The sequence below is a fragment of the Lynx rufus genome, unplaced genomic scaffold (genome assembly GCF_022079265.1).
Source record: "Lynx rufus isolate CCGP_SWC_20201006 ecotype Redwood Valley unplaced genomic scaffold, mLynRuf1.p SCAF_9, whole genome shotgun sequence".
Lineage (NCBI taxonomy): Eukaryota > Metazoa > Chordata > Mammalia > Carnivora > Felidae > Lynx > Lynx rufus.
In genome coordinates, this window is record NW_025814897.1 from 98889386 (window position 1) to 98911579 (window position 22194).

The window sequence follows — 22194 nt, forward strand, 5'->3', positions numbered from 1 at the left end:
TATAAGAATTAAATGAGGGGCGCCTGAGTGGCTCAATTGGTTAAGCGGCAGACTTCGGCTCAGGTCATGATCGCATGGCTCGTGAGTTTGAGCCCCGCGTTGGGCTCTGTGCTGACAACTCATAGCCTGAAGCCTGCTTCAGATTCTGTGTCTCCCTCCCCACCCCCTGTGCCCCTCCCCTGCTCCCACTCTGTGTCTTTGTCTCTCAAAAATAAAAACATTAAAAAAAAATTTTTTTTAAGAATTAAACAAGATTTATATATATAAATATATTTTTATATATTACAAATATTTTATATGTTATAGAATACATATGAAAAATATTATCATAGGTGATAGACGATGGAAAAGAATCAAAAAAGATGGGATCTGGGGACTCTATACACCTGGAAGGGACAAGGTAGATAACACCAAAATGATTCCCGGCTTAGCAAATGGGGCGAGAACTGAAGATGTTGAAGTGGGATGGCAAAGGCAGGAGCATGGCGTGTTGTGCAGGCAAGGAAACCAGTAGAGCAGTTTCTCCTAACAGCCCCCTAAGTGTTAGGAAGATTCCAGGTCCTGTCTAACTTACCTGCTTCTCTGTACCTGAAAGAACTATACATTATGATCATATGAGCTTCTGACTTTCCTTCTATTGTCAAAGCTAAGGAAAAGGACTGCGGCAGAGAAATTAAAATGGGTGGATACAGGGGCACCTGGGTGGCTTAGTCGGTTAAGTTTCCAACCCTTGATTTCAGCTCAGGTCATGATCTCGTGGTTCGTGAGATCGAGCCCTGAGTTAGGCTCAGTGCTGACAGCGCGGAGCCTGCTTGGAATTCTCTCCCTCCCTCTCTCTGTCCCTCCCCTGTTCTCATGCACCCATGAACCCTCTCTTTCAAAATAAATAAACTTTAAAAAAATGGTTAACAATGGGCTGACACATTCCCTCAGTTCTCTCTCATTCCCTCCTAGAGTACCTAGAAGTTAAGAGAAGAGAAGCAGCCGCAGGCAGCACTCTGTTTACAACAGGGGGAGGAGAGCAGGGAAAGAGAAAGAATGAACAGACGGGAACTCAGCATCAACCAGCCAGCAACATCCTTCACTAGGAGACCTGGACTACTAATATTGAGGTGACTAATCCACAGCTCCTATTAAAAACAAGATTACAGTCTGCATCAGCTCAAAAAGAAAGGCAAACACCCTGGCAAGGGACTTTCAGAGGAGCATTAGAGAAATCAGCCCATTGTTACCAACCAGGGAGCAACAGAAGACCCCTAGGGAGAAATAATGGTAAGTCAGTGCATGAAAGGTGAAGAAGGCAATGTAAATTCAGGTCGCGCTGAAGCCAGGGGGAAGGTGAGAGCACAGGTGGGCTGTGGGGAGCACAGGGAGGAGGGAGTCTGACACAGGAAAATCGAGGGGGAAGGAAGGGGAGAGGGAGGAGGTGGTAGCAGAAGAAAGAGAAGGTAAGATGAGAACAGAACATTTTAAACTAACCCAGAACTCCATTGTGAAGGACAAGTCACGAGGCAAGATACAGCTCAAAGGCATAAGCCCCCCGTTTCACCACTGCAAAGAGATTACACAGCCTTCCAAACGTGCATGGAGGGAGGCTATGCAATCTGCACTGACTCCCAGAGCTCCCCAGGATTACTGAGGCTTTTCAGCAGTACTCAGTCCCAGCAGCGACGGCACATACCTGAAACTGCTTCTCTGAATAGACCCCAGAGCTGGAAAAATGATCATATCTGCAGGGGAACATATTTCACTACTGGTATGTGTCTGGGTAAGGGAGTGGAGACTCTCCCCTCACTGCTGGTATATGCACCCACCTTCCCCTAGAGTGGACTGAAGGGAGAATGACACGTGCTGGGAGCCAGAGGGCAGCCGATGAGAGAGAATCAGGGCCCCTGCTCCAAGAGCCACCACCGCGGCTTCAGGGCATCCTTGCATTTCTTTCATGTTTGTTTCTTCCCCAGACAAAAGAACCACCTATTCAGTAGGCCTTTTGCTTCCAAGTACACAATTGCTAGCGTGTTTAAGGACCATATCAGAAAGGCAAATTGGTATAAAGGTTGTTTCCACCTCCTTAGTCATCTTTAGCAAAAAGATTTCTCCAACACATCTTAAAGCTCTATTGCAAGGTGGCTCCTGGGGAACTATCCATTCAGCTCACGGAAGAGGAAGGTTGAGAAGGAGGCAAGAACTCTTAACATCCCAGACCTGACCAGGTGATGTCAAGATAGAGAAGCAAAAAAAGGAAAATGACCGACAGGCTGTCCTATTCCAATGCTGTCAGCAAAAAAAGGAGAAAAAAATTAATGCTTAACCACCTCTCTCTCTCTCTCTCTCTCTTGTTTTGCATGTTTGAGAGTATCAAAATATAGGAATCAAAACAAGAGCTAAGTGTCCTATTTGATATAAACCAGGAATGGAAATTCTTTCAGAATGGAAAGAAACACAGTGAATGGTTAGAAAAGTGAGGAGCAGGAGGTCAGAGAGTTCAAACACAGCAGTGACACTGGGGTATTTAATCCTGTGCACAGGGCTGACCCTGCTCCTTTACCTCACCCCCATCATCCAATCGACCACTCAAAAACACCAGAAGAGCAAGGAATCACCTCTCAAACTACCACATTAGTTTGACAGGCAACTTTCAAAGGATCCTAATGGCGGAGATTGTGGGAGGGAGATAGTTTAAGCAATGGAGTAGGACCTCAAAGAATCAGTGTGATTCAAGGGTACGAAGGGACCTGTCTTTAGGGAAATCCAGATATTTCTTTTTTTTTTTTTTCAATTTTTAATGTTTACTTATTATTTGGAGACACAGAGAGAGGGAGACACAGAATCCTAAGCAGGCTCCAGGCTCTGAGCTGTCAGCACAGAGCCCAAGGCTGGGCTCAAACTCACGGACCGCGAGATCATGACCTGAGCAAAGCCGGACGCTTAACTGACTGAGCCACCCAGGCACCCCCAGATATTTCTGTTATTTCTAATCTCTATACCTACTCTGCTTAAGAAAAAATACCAACCATACTTTCTCTCTGACATTGTGAAAACAGGGCATGAGAAGCACTTCCATAGCCACTGTTCATGCAAAAGGGAAATAACGGTGCTGCCTATGTAGCAGCAGCCATCTTCTCCAGCCTGGCCTGGGGCCAACGGGCCATCTCTCCCACAGGCTCCGTGAAACAGCAGCACAACTGCCAGAGGTGGCAGTACCCTGCACATTTTAACCCCCCTTCCCCTCACCCCATCCTGCTACTCATACATAAGAACTTTGGGGTTTGAAGCAAGAAAGGTCAACCACTGCTGCTTGGACAGTGGTCAACTTAGAAGCACACACAGCTTGGGAGGACAGGGAAGAAAGCAAGCTGAGTAGGTACTTACTCAAAGTCCTCAAACTCCAAGTCGGTTCCCTCTACTGATGGGCCCTGGTTGTCTGAGGAAGAGGAGGAGGTGGAGGAACGGAGCCGGTTCTGCTGATAGCGCATGGAGCGCTGGCGAATACTGTCTCTCCGTGAGAGATACTGGATCATCCTCTGGGCGTAGTATGCGGCAGGAGATAATCTGAGAGAGACAGAGATGGACAAACACAAACTAGCACTAATGTGGGGAATACTGTGAAAGACAGTAAATCCAGCTCTCCCTGCTGAGGCGAACTCCGGAGACGTGAAAAATAAAGGGCATTTAACTCACCAGGAGGTCTGTACTGCACAATATGCTTATTAGACTACCACCCGTGTTTCTGTTCCGAGAGGAGGCAAAGAGGCTGTGTAATCAGTCATCATCTGCTCAATAGCTGTCCCCTCCCAAGGGGATAACACTGGACCTTCCTTTTTTAGTTTCTTTAGGGACTCATTTTAGCTTCTCAGGGTGCCATTCATACGGATTTACAGCCTTCTTCAACCATCCAGACTCAAAATATAAGAAACGAAAAGGGACCACAGCCACCATCTAAAGGCCAGCTCTCCCTTCATTTTATACAAGAGAATAGAGGCCAGGAGATGGCAAAATGGACATGACTAGAGAAGGTACCATCTTCACCAGGTCTTCTTTCTTCTCCAACAAATCCACATAGCTCCATATTTGCCCTAGCTCCCTAAAGCGAGCTCTCTGAACCTCTCAGCTCTAATGGGTTACTCACAGACATTCGTAACACAGAGAAAATATTCAGGATTGAAAAAGAGAGTAAAATATACTCAGGAAAACAAAATCTCACAGGGAAGAAAAGATTTTTCTATTTCTTATAATAGAGCATCCGAGGTGACACGGGCACTAAGCAATACAGGAGGCAACAGTTATTCCTTTTTCTTCTTCCTTACTGTGGCTATTCTCAGTGAATTAGTCTAGACCTCTAGTCTGTGTCTTAGTGTCTTCATACCCCTGAAAACGCCTAGTGTCTGCTACAATTTACCACATTCCCTTTCTCAAGTTTTTCCTCCATCTTTCACAAGACTGCTATATACTAAGAAAGTGAGAGCAGAACAATACACTTTGACTCAACAATTCCACTAGGAATCTTATCATATAGAAAAACACAAGGATATATACATGTTGTTAGCATTAGTGAAAAACTAGGAAATGTCTCAAATGCCCACCAACAGGTTAAAGAAATAAACTATATCCATACAAAGAAACACTATGTAACTATTAAAAAGAATAAATCATCCCTATACACACACAAGAAAAACCATCTAAAACAAAAATTTAAGTGGGAGAAAAACTGAAGAATGGTATGCATATACTAATATGTATACAAAAACATATGTTTCTGTAATTAGAACAAAAAACTAAAGGAAACACAGCAATTCTAATGAGGATTCCTGGGAATCTTAACTTCTATAATGTTTGAACATAAAAGGAAAAAAAGTATGTATGTGTGTACACACACATAACACATATATATTTAATGGAAATCTGGAAAAACTGACTGAGAATGAAAATAATAACAGTTACATCCAAATGGTAGGGATAGTATTTACAAAATCTTGCTGCCCTACATTTCCTTACCCCTAAACAAAGTTTCTGGGAAAACCTCAGTGTGTCTACTGACTCAGAACAAAGGAGATTCTGCAGTCACCTGCTATAGGAACTAAGGCTGTCTCTGAAATGCCAGTCATCAGAGGTGGTATCCTTCTGGCCAATCATCAAATGGAATTCCCAAGAAGGCCAAATGACAATCTTTGGAACTCAAAAGTCTTTGCTACAGAACAATATACTGCATTTGGCATCACTGAATCCAAAACATACAGCAGGTCGGCATGGGATACACAGATGTCTTGGCCAAGATCATCAGAGTACAAGAATCATTTCTTAAAAGTCTCAATGTGTGGAGCTTCCATTATCCATGTGGGCCCCTGTTGCCATGCATTTTGCAAGGATGAATCAAGAATCTTAAGTTTTCAAGAGACAAAAGTCAGCACTCTTGAGTTGTTCCTTTACCTACTAAATATACAGAAATTTTCCACAAGTCAGCCATTGATGGTTAAATTGTCAAGTCAACCAGACTAGAAAAGAGTGTAAAAAACATTTCAAGAGCAGAATGAAGATTCTTCTTCTGGAATGGATTCTGAAAAGTGTCTGTAAGTATACACATTTCTCAGTTGTTAACCCACCCTAGTAACTAATGGGAAAATTATATTATTGGCGACAGAAGTAGAAAGAATGTTGATGCAGACAATAAGACTGCCCTTTTATGTAAGGGCACAATTTTAGCACTAGGTAACCTAATTGTTTAGTTTCACTATGGCATAGGAATTCCTTCTAAACTACAAAAATATGCATCAATGGCAAAGAAAAAGGGATTCCTGGCACAATTATTAAATACAAGTACATCCTGGCCTCGTCTTTGTAGGTAGCCAGAGGGAAGCTAAGGATCTGAATGCTGAATCATCTCACAAACACTTTGACCTATATATACTGTGTAGGGTGAAGTCTAAGAGGAAAAACTAATTAAACAACCAGCAATGAGGTAGCAATCATCCTCTTACTGAAGAGCTGTATAATCACCAAACTCTGAAGTGTTCCAAGCAAAAATTTTTAATGTTTAATAAACTGCAAGTTTTCTTCAAGGAAGAATATTTTCTCCTCCAAGAAAACCTATTTTGTGTTCAGACGGAAAATGTAAAAATAGCAACACCACAAAGTATGACACTTTCTGTGATAAAGAGATCTGAGTGGGAGTAAATAAAAGATTTATTACATGAAAGGAAGACAAATAATGGTCTTTAAGAATTACCATTAAACTTTATCAGGTTAAAAATTCTGGGGATGAGATTCCTATAGCTGTCCTAAAAGAAACTATTTTATAGCAAGAAGTTCTCTGTCTTAGTGTTTCAGAGTCATTTGATTGATGCCAAAAATTTCTTTCTTTTATTTAGGACTTATTACTTTTAAGTATGATTAGAGACATACACTTCCATGTTTGGCCGTCATCTCAGCTGCCTCCCCATATTCCCTGATCCTTGGATTTGCCATTTCTGGGGTATGGAAAAGGAAGCAAGAAGGTAATGGGGAATCTTTTCATTAGTCTCTCAGAAAGAACACTCAGTATCATGACACCACTGTGGCCAACAACAAAATCACTCAATATCCCTAGAATGAACCTTATCTACAGGCCTTTCCAGACTTGAAATTCTTAATCTAAAGCAAAGCTCACTGGAGTGCCTAGGTGGCTCAGTTGGTTAAGCGCCCGACTTTTGGCTCAGGTCATGATCTCACAGTTCGTGGGGTTGAGCCCCACGTGGGGCTCTGTGCTCACAGCTCAGAGCCTAGAGCCTGCTTCAGATTCTGTGTCTCCCTCTCTCTCTACCCCTCCTCCATCCGTTCTCTCTCAAGAATAACCTTAAAGAATACATTAAAAAACAAATAAAAATAAAGCAAAGCTCATTTAGCTTTTATCTAACCTCTATTTGTTAACTTGCCAACCCCACCATTATAAATTACTCTTTCTTTTGGCAAAGCCTCACAATGAGCTCTAGTGTTGCCTAAATGATGTGAAGGTTATCCCTTTTTGAGGTCATTAACAGAATCAGTTAAGTCTGGTTGTAACAACACCAAAGGACTGCTCGCTATATAAATGTTATACATCAACTTGACACCCCATCCTTGGTCCTCAATTTCCAGTATCAGGTAAGGGTGGGCCGTGAACTCATTTAAATGTTTTCTTTTGTTTTTTAAATCCCTTCAAGAACTCTTCAAATATCTTCTAATCAGTGTAAGGTAAATGCTTTAATAAAATGGCAACTTGTTCTTTTTGGTTACCCTTTTGTCAGTCATCTCTTCCTTTAGGTAGCATCCAAACATTGAACATCTGAATGAGCTTGATTTCTGCCTTTTGATAATCTAAATTCTCTCTCAAATGAGAGCAAGTAGGATTTTTTGTTAGCTGGCTAGTTTTAATTTGTAAGTAATTTCCCTACTAATAAAAACTTGTTTCCCTTTTGGCTGTCCCTTTGAATGGCAACAGCCTCCCTGATTTGCAAAAAAGAAGTATCCTGTGACTCTGCCAGTGGCCTCCTCAGGTCCCTCCTCTAAGTGCCCCACTTATAGGAATGAGCCCCAAAGGACAAGAGCTCAGTCACAACTCCCTGTCATCAGAGGTTCTGTTCACTTACCTGCAACACTTCCCAATCACCTGAACCACCTGTCTCAAAACTGTAACTGAAGAGGAAAAGAGCACCAGGACCAGAGAGGCACAGAATGGGGCTTCCAACGGCTTGGCAACCCCAAGGGCAGCCCCTCCCCCCCACCTAGTGCCATTTCTCACTTTGGCCTTACCTCGCTGGGTCTGGGTAAATGGGGTGCTCTCTGGATCCTGCTCCATCATAACGGGATAATGAAATGAGGGAAGACTCCAGCAGCCTCCTAGCAGAGATTAAAAAAATGGCAATAATCCCTGTCAATTACCAACTCAGAGGTCATTCATAAGGAAAAATAGGGGGAGAGATAAATAACATCCCCCTTGGCAGCTAACTGACACCTGCTATCTGGGATCACACCTTCCTACAAACTAACTAAATAAATAAATGAGCTACAGAGCTCCCACACTGGGTATGGCCACTGTATATACTGCTCTTCAGTGAGAAATGAACAAGTACTTCAGAGACATGATCTTATTTCTATTTGTAGTATCTCCAGCAGACAAATAGGAGGTTGGGATCAACACAGGAGGGGAAAATTAGGCATACCCAGAGATTATCATGTAGTGCCAACATTTATCTTGGTGTTCAGTTCCTCCACGTTACCCTAATCCACATTCCCTTATCTTCTACTCATTCTGCTCTGCCTACACCCTTTTTGTGAGAAGGAGTACTCCTCAGGCTCTCTTAACAACTGACAAAAATCTTTAATTATATAATCTAGCCCAATCATAAGTTCAACTGAGCATATATGATACACCCACATTTTATTGAGTACTTTTTTGGTGCCAGGTGAATACTAAGCACTTCACATATATTTCTTTACTTAAATCTCACCATAACCTGGAAAGGGAGGCATTACTATACAAACATGAGAACACTGGGCCTAAAAGTTAAGTATATGGCACTGCGGCACAGGGCTATTAAATGACAGCACCAGGACTCCATGAAGTTCTGTGAACTCCGAAATGCTTCAAACCAGGATGCTATACTGTAGGACCTTGTAGGCTCCAGGCAGGTAAAAAGTGTGTATGTATCCACTGTGAGTCCAAGCTAGAAGGTGGGCTTTGTATCACTGGCTCTTCCTGTTTTTTAAGGGAAGCCAGAAATCTGGACTTCTCCATGTAATCTCCTGACAGTTAAAGTTTAGCTAAAACATTTTTTTCCCTCTTTGTACAAGGGCCACTTTAAACACATCTGATAAATGTGGCCCAGGGACCCCCTAGTTTGCCATGTCTGCCACACTGCTTCCCAATTCAAATGTGCCTTGGCAGCCAATCAAGCTCCTGCCAGAGAACACATTTCAAAGGAAATGGTCTCAGAAAGAAATGCATATTGTTCCTCTCCAGCAGCATCTTGCCTGGCTCTCCCGGGAACAGGTCTCCGGCTCCCTGCCAGACTCTTCTTTAAAGCAGATCTGCAGGATAAGGACAGCAGCTACCAATCTTTTCCAATTGAGTTAATTCAATTCACTGTTATTAAAACCAGCTGGCTTTAGGTATAGTCATGTGCAGTCACTTTATCCCAGCAACTGGCTCACCAAAGCATTTCCCCCTAACAGCCTGGGAAAGAGATATAGCAGAGGCCCTGTCAAGCTGGCTTGCTACCTTTCCTGCCCAGGACAACCGTTACATGATGCTTTCTATCTAGACAAGGCCTATCACCCCCACACATAAGACCCTTTACACAGTCCTACTACTGACGGGAGAGAACATTACAATGTAACCAATGAGGCAGAGAAGAAAGCAATAAAATACATCTCTCCGGTTGAAAACCTAAATCTTCAATGGTATCACTGTTTACAGCAGCAGAAATGCCATGTTTCATCAATTCTAAGAGCCACCCTCCCATTTATAATATGTCTGAAATTGGGATGTATCTTATAAATGTATGACGCCGTTTAATTGGCACGATTTTTTTTCTTTTCATTAGTGTCACATAAAATAATGACTAAAATAATGGTATGTCTTGGAGTTTTGCACCACAGAATGTTAGAGGAAGGGGCAGTGAGAGGCACACAGACTGGAGAAAGAAGAAAAGTGAAATTTCGAGAGGAGTATCTATTCAGGACTTTTATGCCATCTTAGATAAATACTTGTTCACTACTAATGAATTAGTTCTAGGAGTTGGAAGGTTGGAGAATAGAAGCAAGACCTGGGAGCAGCTGACTTCCCTGGAACACCGAGAAGTTTGTTCCATCCCAAAGGGCTCTGGAGTCAGTCCTGGCCATAACAGCCCTGGCTTGTTATCCTCCAAATGGCTGCTTAGTAAGCAGAAGCCCTTTGGCAAAGAGCATCCTGCAGAATGACCAACACATATCCTTCTTAAGTACTCCTGCCTGGAAAATGATGCTACTAAGTTGGGAAGCCAACATTACCCCCTACTTCTATGCTAAGGCTGTGCCAGTATTCAGAGAGAAGATGTTTTAAGAATGCTATAAAGGAGATTCTTGAACTGGGAGAGTTTGGATTAGATAATTTCAATTTTAATGATTCCGTTTTATAATCCTGCAAAGTCTACTTCCCACCTTACTTTCCTATCTTAATTAAGAAGACTTCTTTAAATCAGGGTAAAACCAAAATGTTAAGCTGTATCTCTGGGGAGTCCCTGATGAGGTTCTTCTGGAACATGCATCCCTTGTGCCTACTCACTACAGAATCTGCTAGCACCATTTGCTCCCCAGGCAATACAATGGACTGGCAAGCCATATATATACATGGCATTTTAACTGCTAATACACAAAATCAGGAGAGCCAATTACTATGAATAGCACCCCCACACACTTATCACTGATTAAACATTAAGTTCTCGTCAATTACGAGTACTATCTGAAGGAATAAAAGACTTCTCCAATTGGTATTGAACAGAGAAAAGAACAAGAGCTACTAGATGAGTAAACATGACCACCACTCCTAGGAACCTCTAAGAAAGACCTTTCTCTCCTACAGTTAGCTTCCTACAAAGAGCCATCCATGGGGAAATGATACAAAATGCGATGAGACGGCAGCTGTGTGCCTTCTTCACTGGCCACCACAAATCTGACTTGAATTAACCATCTATCGTGCAATTCAATGATGGGAAATCAGGTAGGACTTAGGAGGGGCTCACACAAGCTTATTCAAGCTTGAAGCTACCTTTTCATTCTGACCTGTGATCACAATTTAGAAATGTATTTATTTATTTATTGATGTTTGTTTATTTTTTGAGAGAGAGACGGTGAGAGCCAGGGAAGGGCAGAGAGAGAGAGAAAGGGAGACACAGAATCCGAAGCAGGCCCAGGCTCTGAGCTGTCAGCACAGAGCCCGATGCAGAGCTCAAACTCACAAACCGTGAGATCATGACCCGAGCTGAATTCTGATGCTTAACTTACTGAGCCACCCAGGTGCCCCAAGAAGGGTTTTTAAAGAGTCACTGAACCCCTGTCAGGGAAAAAAACAAAAACCCTCTTTCTTTACAAGTTTGCCTGGTTCGTTCTCTGTATCAGTGGTGTCCAAGTGAGACACACAAAGGTTGTGCTATTTCAATCCACTGGAGAACAGAAAGAAAATATCAGAACTTTTGTTTTATAATGTATGACCATAATGTATAACACACATGATTGCTAAAAAGCCTTTACTAACAGAAGTATTTTTTAAAGTCTGGAGACCACTGCTCTATCAAACTATATCCTACTTTTAAGAAAATTCCACATTTAAAAGAATATGTGCAAATATATAAATATAAGAGCCATAAATATCCAAAACATAACCATACTCATACATAGAGCAGAAGAGAGAGAATGATAAAGCAAATGTGGTAAAATGCCGATATTTAGGGAATATGGGTAAAGAGTACATGGGATTTCTTTGCACTATTATTTGCAACTTTTCTTCTTTTCTGAAATTATTTCAAAATTAAAAACACTCAACATACAAAATTGTAAAGTAAACCACTGAAAACTAAAAAGAAAATGCTTCATTTTCAAAAGAATTGCTCACTTCTTAAAAAGGATTTCTTCAAGTATCAAGTTGCCCTAATGCCCCTAGGCAGGTTTGGTAAACTACAGGCCCCAAGTCAGCTGCCTGTTTTTATAAAGTTTTATTCAAACATAGCCACATCCATTCATTTATATATTGTCTATAGCTGCTTTGAAGCCAGGAAGGCAGAGTTAAGTACTATCAGGATAGTAACAGCCTTAAAATACTTACTACCTGGTCCTTTACAGAAAAAAAAATCTGCCCATCCCTGCTCTAAAATATTTGCTTACATAAAATCCTCTGAAAGATAAAGTGGAGTCACTAGGAAATGGAACAGAAAAACCTGAAATCAAAGTATTACACACTAGAATAAGTTATCAAAATTAATATTAAGCCCCGCTAAAATCATTAGTCAATAGAAACACAATTCAGGCTGTAAAATTCCTAACATTTTATTTTACTTTGTTTCATTTTTAGAGAGCGAGCGTGCGCACTAGTGGAGGAGAGAGGCAGAGGTGGGGAGAGAGAGAATCTTAAACATGTTCCACACTCAGGGTGAAGCCCAACATGGCTCTATCCCACCACCCTGGGATCATGACCTGAGCTGAAGTCAAGAGTCAGGAGGCTCAACTAACTGAGCCACCCAGGCGCACCACCCCTCTTGCATTTTAAATGACCACAGCTATTTCTTCCTTCCCTGATTAATACTCTGAATATGTGCAAGGGGGTTCCCTAGATCCCCTAGATCCTTTGATGACTAAGAAAGCAAAAAAAAAAAAAAAAAAAAAGAAAAGAAAAAATAGTGGAAGAGATCTCTGGGAAAGAACAAAGTTGTCAGGGCAGGTGAGATGGGTCATCTAAAAAAAAAAAGAACTTTCGTTTCAAATCCAATGGATATCAGAGTTAAGAAGAAGCAAACCGTTTGGGTACTAGTCTAGACAGAATGAGTAAGCTGGTGACAACTTTTCCTTACTAAACAATTATGTCCTGAAGATATTCTTTTAACTAGTTGTCAGATCACAGAAAAAAAATCAATATCCTAAAGCAAACAGACATGTGCAAACCTTCTCTAATCACTGGAAAATATCAACTTGCCAGAATTCTGTGACCTATATGAGACGTAAAGCCTGCTCTGAGAACCTAAGAGGCCACTGATGCCCCATGCCCAAAGAGTAATTTCCCGGCCTGGCTTTGATGTCTGGGTGGTATTTGCTATTTCAGTTCTGGGAAGCCAAACCCAAAACTAATAGCTCCCTTCTGCCTAGAAAATAAAATCCAAATTCCTCAGCTTGGTATCCAAAGCTCTGTAGCCAAACTTCTCATTCCTTCTGGATATATGATACACTCTAGCCTGGTGGTTTTCAAACTTTTTGGTTTCAGAACTCCTTTAACATTCTTAAAAATTACTGAGGACCCCAAGGAGCTTTCGTTTATATGGGTTTTATCTATCAATATTTATATTTGAAATTGAAATTGAGGAATTTTTAACACAAGCATACATTCCATCATCCATGATAATCATAATAACCTTGTTACACGTCACACAGTGAAAACTCCACTGAACACCTGTGAAACAGAGAGAGAACAGCTCAACATTATTACAAAAATAGTTTTGACTTCAGAGACCCCAGGCCATACTTTGAGAACCACTGCTCTAGCTAAACTAAACACACTCTCACTATCTCATCTATGCATTTAGGTTGGCCATTGCTTCTTTCTGGAAAGTTCTCTTTCCTCATTTCTAACTTAAAAAATCCTTTTAATCCTTTAAGGCTCAAAATCCTTTAAGGCTCCTCCATCCAAAAGTTTATACTCTCTTCCCCAAGACCCCCAATGCATTCTGAAACCTCCCTTCAAAGGCCTCTACCAAGTCACCTTGTACTACACTTACTGATAAGTATGTTTTGTCTCTGCTACTGGACTACAACCCACATGAAAGCAAGTACTGGGTCCAAGTTATCTTTTTGTCCCCATTAAAACTCCTATCCTAATTAACATGTAATGGGAGACCAATAAGAATATCTGTGAATAAATCAGCAGTCGTAAGATTTGGAAGAATAAATAAGAAGATCTGACTGCCCCTCACTGACCCCATGACTTTCTGACAAGGATGCTAGATGTCCAAAAACTCACACTAAAACTCCTGAAGGAACAAGGTTTTCAGAAACTGCTTACATCACTCCTCATCCCTCTGGTCACTTAAGCTGCTCAGGTTAAAGTGCTGACATAGTTGTACTGATAAATGCAGTGCAGCCAGGTCCCTGAGAGGCTTATTAAATCAGAAAGTCAGAGGCTGGCTACTTGCCTGAGAAACTACCACAGATGCTCCTGCATGGTATATTGCTAAAAGAGACCTCATAGGGGAAAGAGGGCAATGATTTCAGGGGGATGGAGGGGCAGGAGGCCAAAGAAGCTTGGATGCACTATTGCCTTATTCATTTTTGAATCTTGCTCTGCAAGCCTCCGATCTCTCCTTGGCGCATGCCTGGGCTGGGAGATGACAGCCCTTATTCTTCGTAAAAAATAATTGTGTGTTCTGAAATGACACCTCTATTATGATTTCCAAATTGACATCTCTGCTTTAAAGCGGAGGCATCCAAGCCTCCCCATTTCACACACTGGCAATTATCGTTTAAGTTATCCAACAATAGGCACTCATCTGATCACTGCAGGGCCCCCTATTTCTAGGGGTGCTCTTACAGCACCATGCTGTTGCCAGTGGAGGCTGGCAGGCAACTCCTGCCCCTGTTATGGGGTAGACCAAGGCAAGGTGGCACTGCTACAAGGCTAATACCATCAGAGAAGAAAACAAATATACTATATTAAGAGCTCACAGTGCCTGTCCTATGAATTGGCCTTATTTTACTATCATCAAGCATAAACCATTCACGGGGCTCAAAACAATGCCTTTCACCATAACCTCTTTACAAAACATTAACGTATTCCTCAATGCCTCTGTGCAGCAGACAGTAAAACATCAGAGCACAACATACCAAAAGGAAAGAAGCTGGAAACAGAATTCATATTCAGTATACAACCGTGTATTTAGTTATACAAAGTCTTACCTGAAAAGTCAGCCAGAATGCTCTGGGAAAACCTGACCCTCTGCTAACCGTTTGGTGGGTGGTTCTTTTTAATACAATTATAAAATGATTGGTTGCCACTATGCTTTGCTCTTGTATATCCTCAACACATTAGATGATACTTACAATATTTATATTTATAATAAAAACTCACTTTTGTCAGCATCTGAATTCAAAGGCCCAAGGTGATCTACATGGATGTGTTTATACTGTCTCCAAATTCATTTTCTCTGGCAGACTTGGAAGGTCTGCTCACAGAAGACCACAGACTTTTTTTTTTTAAATTAGAAATTTAGATCAGAGGCTTTTCACCAAAGGATGAATAAGAACATATCAATGACAAGTCCCACAGCTAGTTCTGATACTCACATGCACGGATACCCGAGAAGCAACAACTGTGATATACAGGTTTAGATTTTAATTAAGAGGCAGTGCATCCTAATCGACTTATTTTCCCCAAAATCAAGAAGAGATTTACAAAATCCAATAATCCTAATTTCTCAGCTAATTTTATTAAAAATAATAGATAATCCTCAAAAAGGCTACTCTAGACCAACTAATTTTACAAAGAATATATTGGGTAGAATCATCTACTGCTTCAATAACAGCAAATCCATACACTTCTTCTTAGATGATTTTTCATACTCATATTCCCAACCTGAAATTTAAAAAACCTTCGATGAAAGCCATCTGTTCTTAAATGACAGGCCACTGACCCTGGTATACTGCAAACACTATATATTATAAAATGAAGTAAAACCTTAGGGGTAACATCAGGAGAGCAAAGAGACTTAGTAAATGAAGCCTTACAAGAGAACAAGGAAAAAAGAATACACAGTGGCTGGAGCATTTACTAACCAAAGGCAAAGAGGCAGCCTTCCTGGCTCATGTCTGTTCAAGTAATGAGGTTTCTGGAATCTACAGAAATAGATGAGGGGCAGAGACTCTAGCTGAGCCCCCAAACAATCCACTGTTAGCCCTTAGCCCTTGAGCTAGCACAAAGCTCAGAGTACAACCACTTTTCTTATATCGTGGGTTCATTCTGAACTGCTTCTCTTAGTAACATTTGATTTTCACTGATTCAGCTCTAGGGTATACTGCTTGCCCTTCCACCCTGATCCTGACTTCAGCAACCTTCTTGATTCCTTTTGGACTCAGCATTTGACTCCACTGGAATAATTTCTCCACCATTTCCCTCTGTCTAGACAACATGAAATTGTCATAAATGACACCTAAAGTACAATTAGTAGAGAAACGGCAATTTCCACTCTCCTCCCCCGTTCCCCAAAAGAATTGCACATTAATGTCCTCTGGCACATCAATCAACACTACCCTGAAGATTAACTCTGTGGAGCCTGGAAGCCATTTAATTCTCAGCTTACTAAATATTACGCCTTTCCCCCTCTACTATAATTAGAAGATGTAAATTGCCTTCTTTTCACTAGCACTAATGCTTGTAATCTCAGAGATCTGAATGCCTGCTAAATCAATACCTGTGTAAAAAAAAAAGTCCTTACAAACACCACTTTATCCAGCTGCATTTGATTTAGGGGACTCACAGACAAAAGCAAAAAGATAAAGCAAAAAGTGGAGAAAGGCACTGAGAGAAAGGCAAGACTCAAGATCATCAGAACCAGGCAAATAGTATTGTAACTATTATAAAATGGTTTGAAGACACTGCCAGTTACTTGTGAGAAGTAACATTTAAAAAAAAAAAAAACAGCAAAACTGAAGGACAGCAAATCATGAAATAACTTATCAGTGATTTTTAATGGAGGGGACTTCCCCCAGGGAAATGGCAATGTCTGGAGACAGTTGTTGCAAACGGGTGGAGAGATGCACTGGCATCTAGTGGATAAAGGTCAGGGATACTGCTAAACATCCTACAACACATAGCACAGCCTCCCACAATAAAGAATTATTCAGACTTGGGGCGCCTGGGTGGCTCAGTCGGTTAAGCATCCGACTTTTGATTTCGGCTCAGGTTGTGATGATTTGTGAGATGAAGCCTACCTGGGATTCTCTTTCTCCCTCTCTCCCTCTCTCTCTGTCCATCTCTCTCTCTCTTTCTCTCTCTCTCAAAATAAAAAAAATAAAAAAAATAAAAAGAATTACCCAGCCCCACATGTTAATACTATTAACTTTTGTTGAAAAACTCTCCAATACATCTTAATGGTTGGAGACTAGCCAAGAGAAACTCTTAGTAACTAATATATATCATAAGTCTGTGTTTTAGCTATAGAATCAGAATGCAGTTTAAATTCATCATCTTGTTTCACTTACTAGCTATGCGACCTTTGGGAAAGTCCATTATCTTCAGTGCCCAAATTTAAAGGGGAATCCCTACTTCACAAAGTTGTTATAATTAAGAACATATGTAAAATATAGTAGCCATCACACAATCCAAAAAGTACCGACTATTCTTTTCTTCCCTGGACTACAACTCCTAAAGTGTCTGCAGGGCACTCTGGCCACTCAAGTCACTATGCTCAAAAAGGTGATTCCTCAGGAAAAAAAAAAAAAAGACATGTGTTGAGAAGGATGAGTACTGTAGAGGCATAAACACTGGTATATGAACCCTAAGACATGAACCCTAAGGATCACATGCACCTCACCCAAACTAATAAAACCAGTCATTTATCTACCAGTCTGTTAGTCTATCCAACCACTGATTCAAATCACGAGTACTTATTGTCTACCATTGGGTATATATTAGTATATAGGTTAGATATGGTCCCTATAGTAGTCTTCAAAAATGGACCCCAGAGAACCATACTCCTTAGTATTCTTGCCCTTGTTTGGTTTCCTCCCACACTGAACCTAGACCAGTCTGTTACTTGCTTTAACCAAGAGAATGTGGCAAGCTGTGCCAGTCTTGGTCCTAGCCTTTGAAAGAACTGACAGCTTCCATTTCCTCCCTCTTGGAACTGTCACTTGGGGAGGAAGCCTTAAGCTGCTAGGTAAAAAGTCTGGCTATTTGGCTGGAGAAGTCGCATGGAGAGGAAGAGGCCTAGCTGTCCCAAATGAACCTCTAGGTGACTCTAGAGAAACCCCAAGCAAGACCAGCAGAACTTTCTATCTGAGCCCAGTCTATTCAAAGAACAATGAAAGATAATAAAATTGTTACTTTAAGTCACTAAGTTTTGTTGTGTGGTGTGTTATACATCAACAGATGAATGAAACAGCTCCTGATCTTGAAGAACATACAAGCTAGTCGCAACAGCAGCATTAGCACTAAGTCGATGAAGTTCATTACAAGCCAGAAGTAATCACATCTGTACTCAAAGGAGCCCTGGCTACTATAACAGGACACCAAATAAGACATTTGGAAACAGATCTTAAACGATGAAACTCAATGCAAACTTGCTCACAGTGTCCAAAGCATAAGTTCTTGATATTGGTCAGAAATATCAACGTCAATTTAGAAAACCTTGCTACTCTTTCCTCCCTATCCCAGTCTGGCTCTCCATCTTTCTGAAACATACTTCTGCCCTGGACGGCTCCCTCTTAATGTAGAAGGTAGCCTTAGAATTGGGGAAATTAAGGCCATTTATGCTCCCTCTCTTATCAAGAGGCAGGACCAGTTTTTTTTTTGTTTTTTTTTTTCTTTTGCACAAATCACTATGAAAAAGTGCAGGAAGGGGTGCCTGGGTGGCTCAGAAGGTTGAGCATCCAGCTTTGGCTTGGGTCATGATCTCCCAGTTCGTGAGTTTGAGCCTCACCTGTAGCCTGCTTTGGATTCTATGTGTCTCTCTCTCTCAAAAATTAAACATTAAAAAAAATTTTGTTTTAAGAGTGCAGGAAAAATGAAGATAATACCCTATTCTCTGCTATGGGCTCAATTACTTTCTGTATTATTAAGCTTTCTAATAAAGAACTTCACTATGTTCGCTGCAAGTGACTAATGGAAGTAACTAGCATCAGCTCTATCGCAATAGCCATTCCTTATCCACCCTTTATAGGCACCTCACTTTTTTTTTTATGAACTTGGCTTACTCCAATTTTATAAGGTGAGATCTCAAAGATACCCCATAAAGCCTGAAGTCCAAAAAATAATGCCAACCTGCAAGCATTATGCCACGGCAAAGGGATATTTTTGTTTTGTTTTGTATTTTGAGCAAAGTAATAGAATAAAGGGGAAAAAGAGCAGGCATTTCTTGAGCGTCTAACCTTGTAAAAGCAACTGATACTTAACTCATTTACCCTCACATAATTTTCCAGTTGAGGAAACTGACTTTTAGAAAGGCTCCTTAGCTGCCCAAGGTCACACAACAGAGCTAAAAATCGAATCCAGGATTTCTCAACTCCACATCTTTCTGTTAGAACGCGTTACCAGGAGAAGACAGGGAACCTGAGGAGACTGTGAGAGTTAAAGCAACATATCATTACACAGAATGAAAGCAAAATAAAAGGTGATGAATAATACAAGGGATCTTAGTACACTACAGAGATTTGGAGGAATAGAGATTTGGAGGTGTCAAAGAGTTCCCAGATGGTCTAAAACAGTGTTCTCTAACTTAGAGTGTATCAAAACCACCTGGAGAGCTTGTTAAACAAGCACATTACATCCCCCCCCCACCGCCCCGCTCCCCCACCCAAGTTTCTGATTAAGTAAATATGGGGTGAACCCAGGAACTTATATTTCCAGCAAGTTCCCAGGAAATGCTGATGTTCCTGGTCTGGGGACCACACTTTGAGAACCACCAGCCAAAGAGCTCACAATAAACACATTCTGATATATGCACCCTTCTCTCTCAGACCTCATCATATCCAAAATAGTGCCATCAAACACAACTGCCAAATTTAGTGGCTCTATGAGGGACTAATAGTCAGCAACTCTGTTGGGATGAATATTACAACAATGCTCCTTTGCCTTCAAGGAGCAAACAGAAAACGACCAGCCCAGCTTCTGCCTCAATTCTTTATGAGACAAGTGTGAGAAGGAATCAGAAAAGCATGCAGAGAGGGGGGCCTGGGTGACTCAGTCCGTTAAGCGTCCGACTTCGGCTCAGGTCATGATCTCACGGTCCGTGAGTTCGAGCCCCGCATCAGGCTCTGTGCTAACAGCTCAGAGCCTGGAGCCTGCTTCAGATTCTGTGTCTCCCTCTCTCTCTGACCCTCCCCCATTCATACTTTGCCTCTCTCTGTCTCAAAAATAAATAAACATTAAAAAAAAGAAAAGAAAAGCATGCAGAGAAGACTGCTGGACTTCTGGGACACTAGACTGGAGAAATTTAAAGAAAAAAAGAGAGAGAGAGAGTTCCTTCTTGTTTTAATTTTAAAAGGATTACATCTGCTGAAAAGGAAATTAAGAAAATGCTATTTACAATGGCATCAAAAAGAATGAAATACTTAGGAAGAAATCTAACTAAAGAGGTGAAAGACTTGCACACTGAAACCAAAACACTGCTGAAAAAAATTAAAAAAACACAAATAAATGGCAGGACGTCCCAGGTTCATGGACTGAAAGACTTAATATTGTTAAAACGTCCATATTAACCGAAAGCAATTTATAGACTCAATGCAATCTCTATCAAAATTCCAATGGTGTTTTTTACAGAAAGAGAAAAAAAAATCCCAAAATTAATATGGAATCTCAAAGGACCAACAGTCAAAACAATCTTTTCTTTTTAAGAGTTTTTATTCAAATTCCAGTTAGTTAACATACAGTGCAATAGCCAAAACAATCTTGAGAAAGCAAAACAAAGCTGAACACCTGACACTTCCTGGTTTCAAAACATATCACAAAGTACAATTATCAAAACAGTATGGTACTGGTATAAAGGCAGGCACACAGAACAAAACAGAGAGTCCAGATATAAACGCTTGCACATGTGATCAAATGATCTTTGACAAAGGTGTCAAGACTACATAGACAATGGAGAATGGATAGTTTCTCCAACAAATGGTACTGGAAAAACTGGCTATCCACATGCAAAAAAAGGAATATAGGCCCTTATCTCATACCACATATAAAAATTAACTAAAAATGAAAAACCTAAATGTAAGACCTGAAACTATAAAAACTTCTAGAAGAAAACACAGAAGGGAAACACAAACAAAAAAGAAAAAAGGAAAGAAAACATAGGGGGAAAGCTTTATGACACTAGAAAGTGCTATGATTTCTTAGATATTACACCAAAAGCACAGTCAAAAAAACAAAAACAAATGGGGCTGTGTCAAACTTAAAAAACTCATGCACAGCAAAGGAAACAATCAAAAGAGTAAAAAGGCAATCGACAGAATAGAAGAAAATATTTGCAAACCGTTTATCAGATAAAGAGTTAATATCCAGAATATATAAGGAACTCCTAGGGATGTCTGGGTAGCTTAGTCGGTTAAGCATCCAATTCTTGATTTTGGCTCAGGTCATGATTGCGCGGTTTGTAAGTTTGAGCCCTACACAGGGCTCTGTGCAGACAGTGAGGAGCCTGCTTGGGATTTTCTCTCTCTCTCTCTCTCTCTCTCTCTCTCTCTGCCCCTCGCTTGCGCTCATTCGCTCGCTCTCTCTCTCTCTTTCAATCAATAAATAAACAAACTTAAAAAAACAAAAACTCCTACAATTTAACAATAAAAGTCAAACAACCCAATTAAAAAACGAGCAAAGGACTTGAACATTTACCCAAAGAAGACACACATACAAATGGCCAACAAGCATATGAAAGGTAATCAACAACACTTATCATCAGGAAATGTAAATCAAACCACAGTGAGATACCCACCTCATGCCTATTAGAATGGCCACTGCCAAAACAAACAAAAAACAAAAAAAAACAGGAAATCAGTGTTGGTAAGGGTATAGAGAAATTGGAACATTGGCGCATTGTTGGTGGGATTGTAAATGATGCAGCCTCTGTGAAAAACAGTATAGAGGTTCCTCAAAAAATAAAAAAATAGAACTACCATATGATCCAGCAATCTTACTTCCTTTTTTTAATATAAATTTTTTTTATGTTTATTGATTTTTGAGAGAGAAAGAGACAGCGTGAGCAGGAGACGGGCAGAGACAGAGAGGAAGACACAGAATCTGAAGCAGGCTCCAGACTCTGAGCTGTCAGCACAGAGCCTGACATGGAGCTCGAACCCACGAACTGTGAGATCATGACCCGAGCTGAAGGAGGATGCTTAACTGACTGAGCCACCCAGGTGCCCCTCCAACCATGGAACCCTTTTTAAATTTTTTTTTTTAACGTTTATTTACTTTTGAGACAGAGAGAGACAAAGCATGAATGGGGGAGGGTCAGAGAGAGGGAGACACAGAATCTGAAACAGGCTCCAGACTCTGAGCTGTCAGCACAGAGCCCGACGCGGGGCTTGAACCCACGAACTGTGAGATCATGACCTGAGCTGAAGGAGGATGCTTAACTAACTGAGCCACCCAGGCACCCCTACTTCTTCTTCTTTTTTTTTTGTAAGTTTATTTAATTTATTTATTCTGAGAGAAAAACGGTGCAAGAGATGGCAGGAGAGGGGCAAGGGAGAGAGAATCCCAAGCAGGCTCCACACTGTCAGTGCAGAACTGAATGCAAG

General features: G+C 40.9%; 1 protein-coding gene across 11 annotated transcripts in view; it reads right to left on the minus strand.

Annotated features, from left to right (window-relative positions):
- AMBRA1 (autophagy and beclin 1 regulator 1) overlaps positions 1-22194 on the minus strand; it is a 179506-nt gene that overhangs the window by 103348 nt on the left and 53964 nt on the right. For 7 of the 11 annotated variants that reach the window (XM_047072308.1, XM_047072303.1, XM_047072310.1 and 4 more), the window contains 2 exons: positions 7765-7851; positions 3373-3552 (listed from right to left, as the gene is read on the minus strand). The exons of 2 other annotated variants lie outside the window; for them this stretch is intronic. In XM_047072308.1, the coding sequence (XP_046928264.1) occupies positions 3373-3552; positions 7765-7851 (267 nt within the window). The remainder of the gene's footprint in view (positions 1-3372; positions 3553-7764; positions 7852-22194) is intronic. 2 more of the 11 variants (XM_047072311.1, XM_047072307.1) reach the window with 1 other exon arrangement.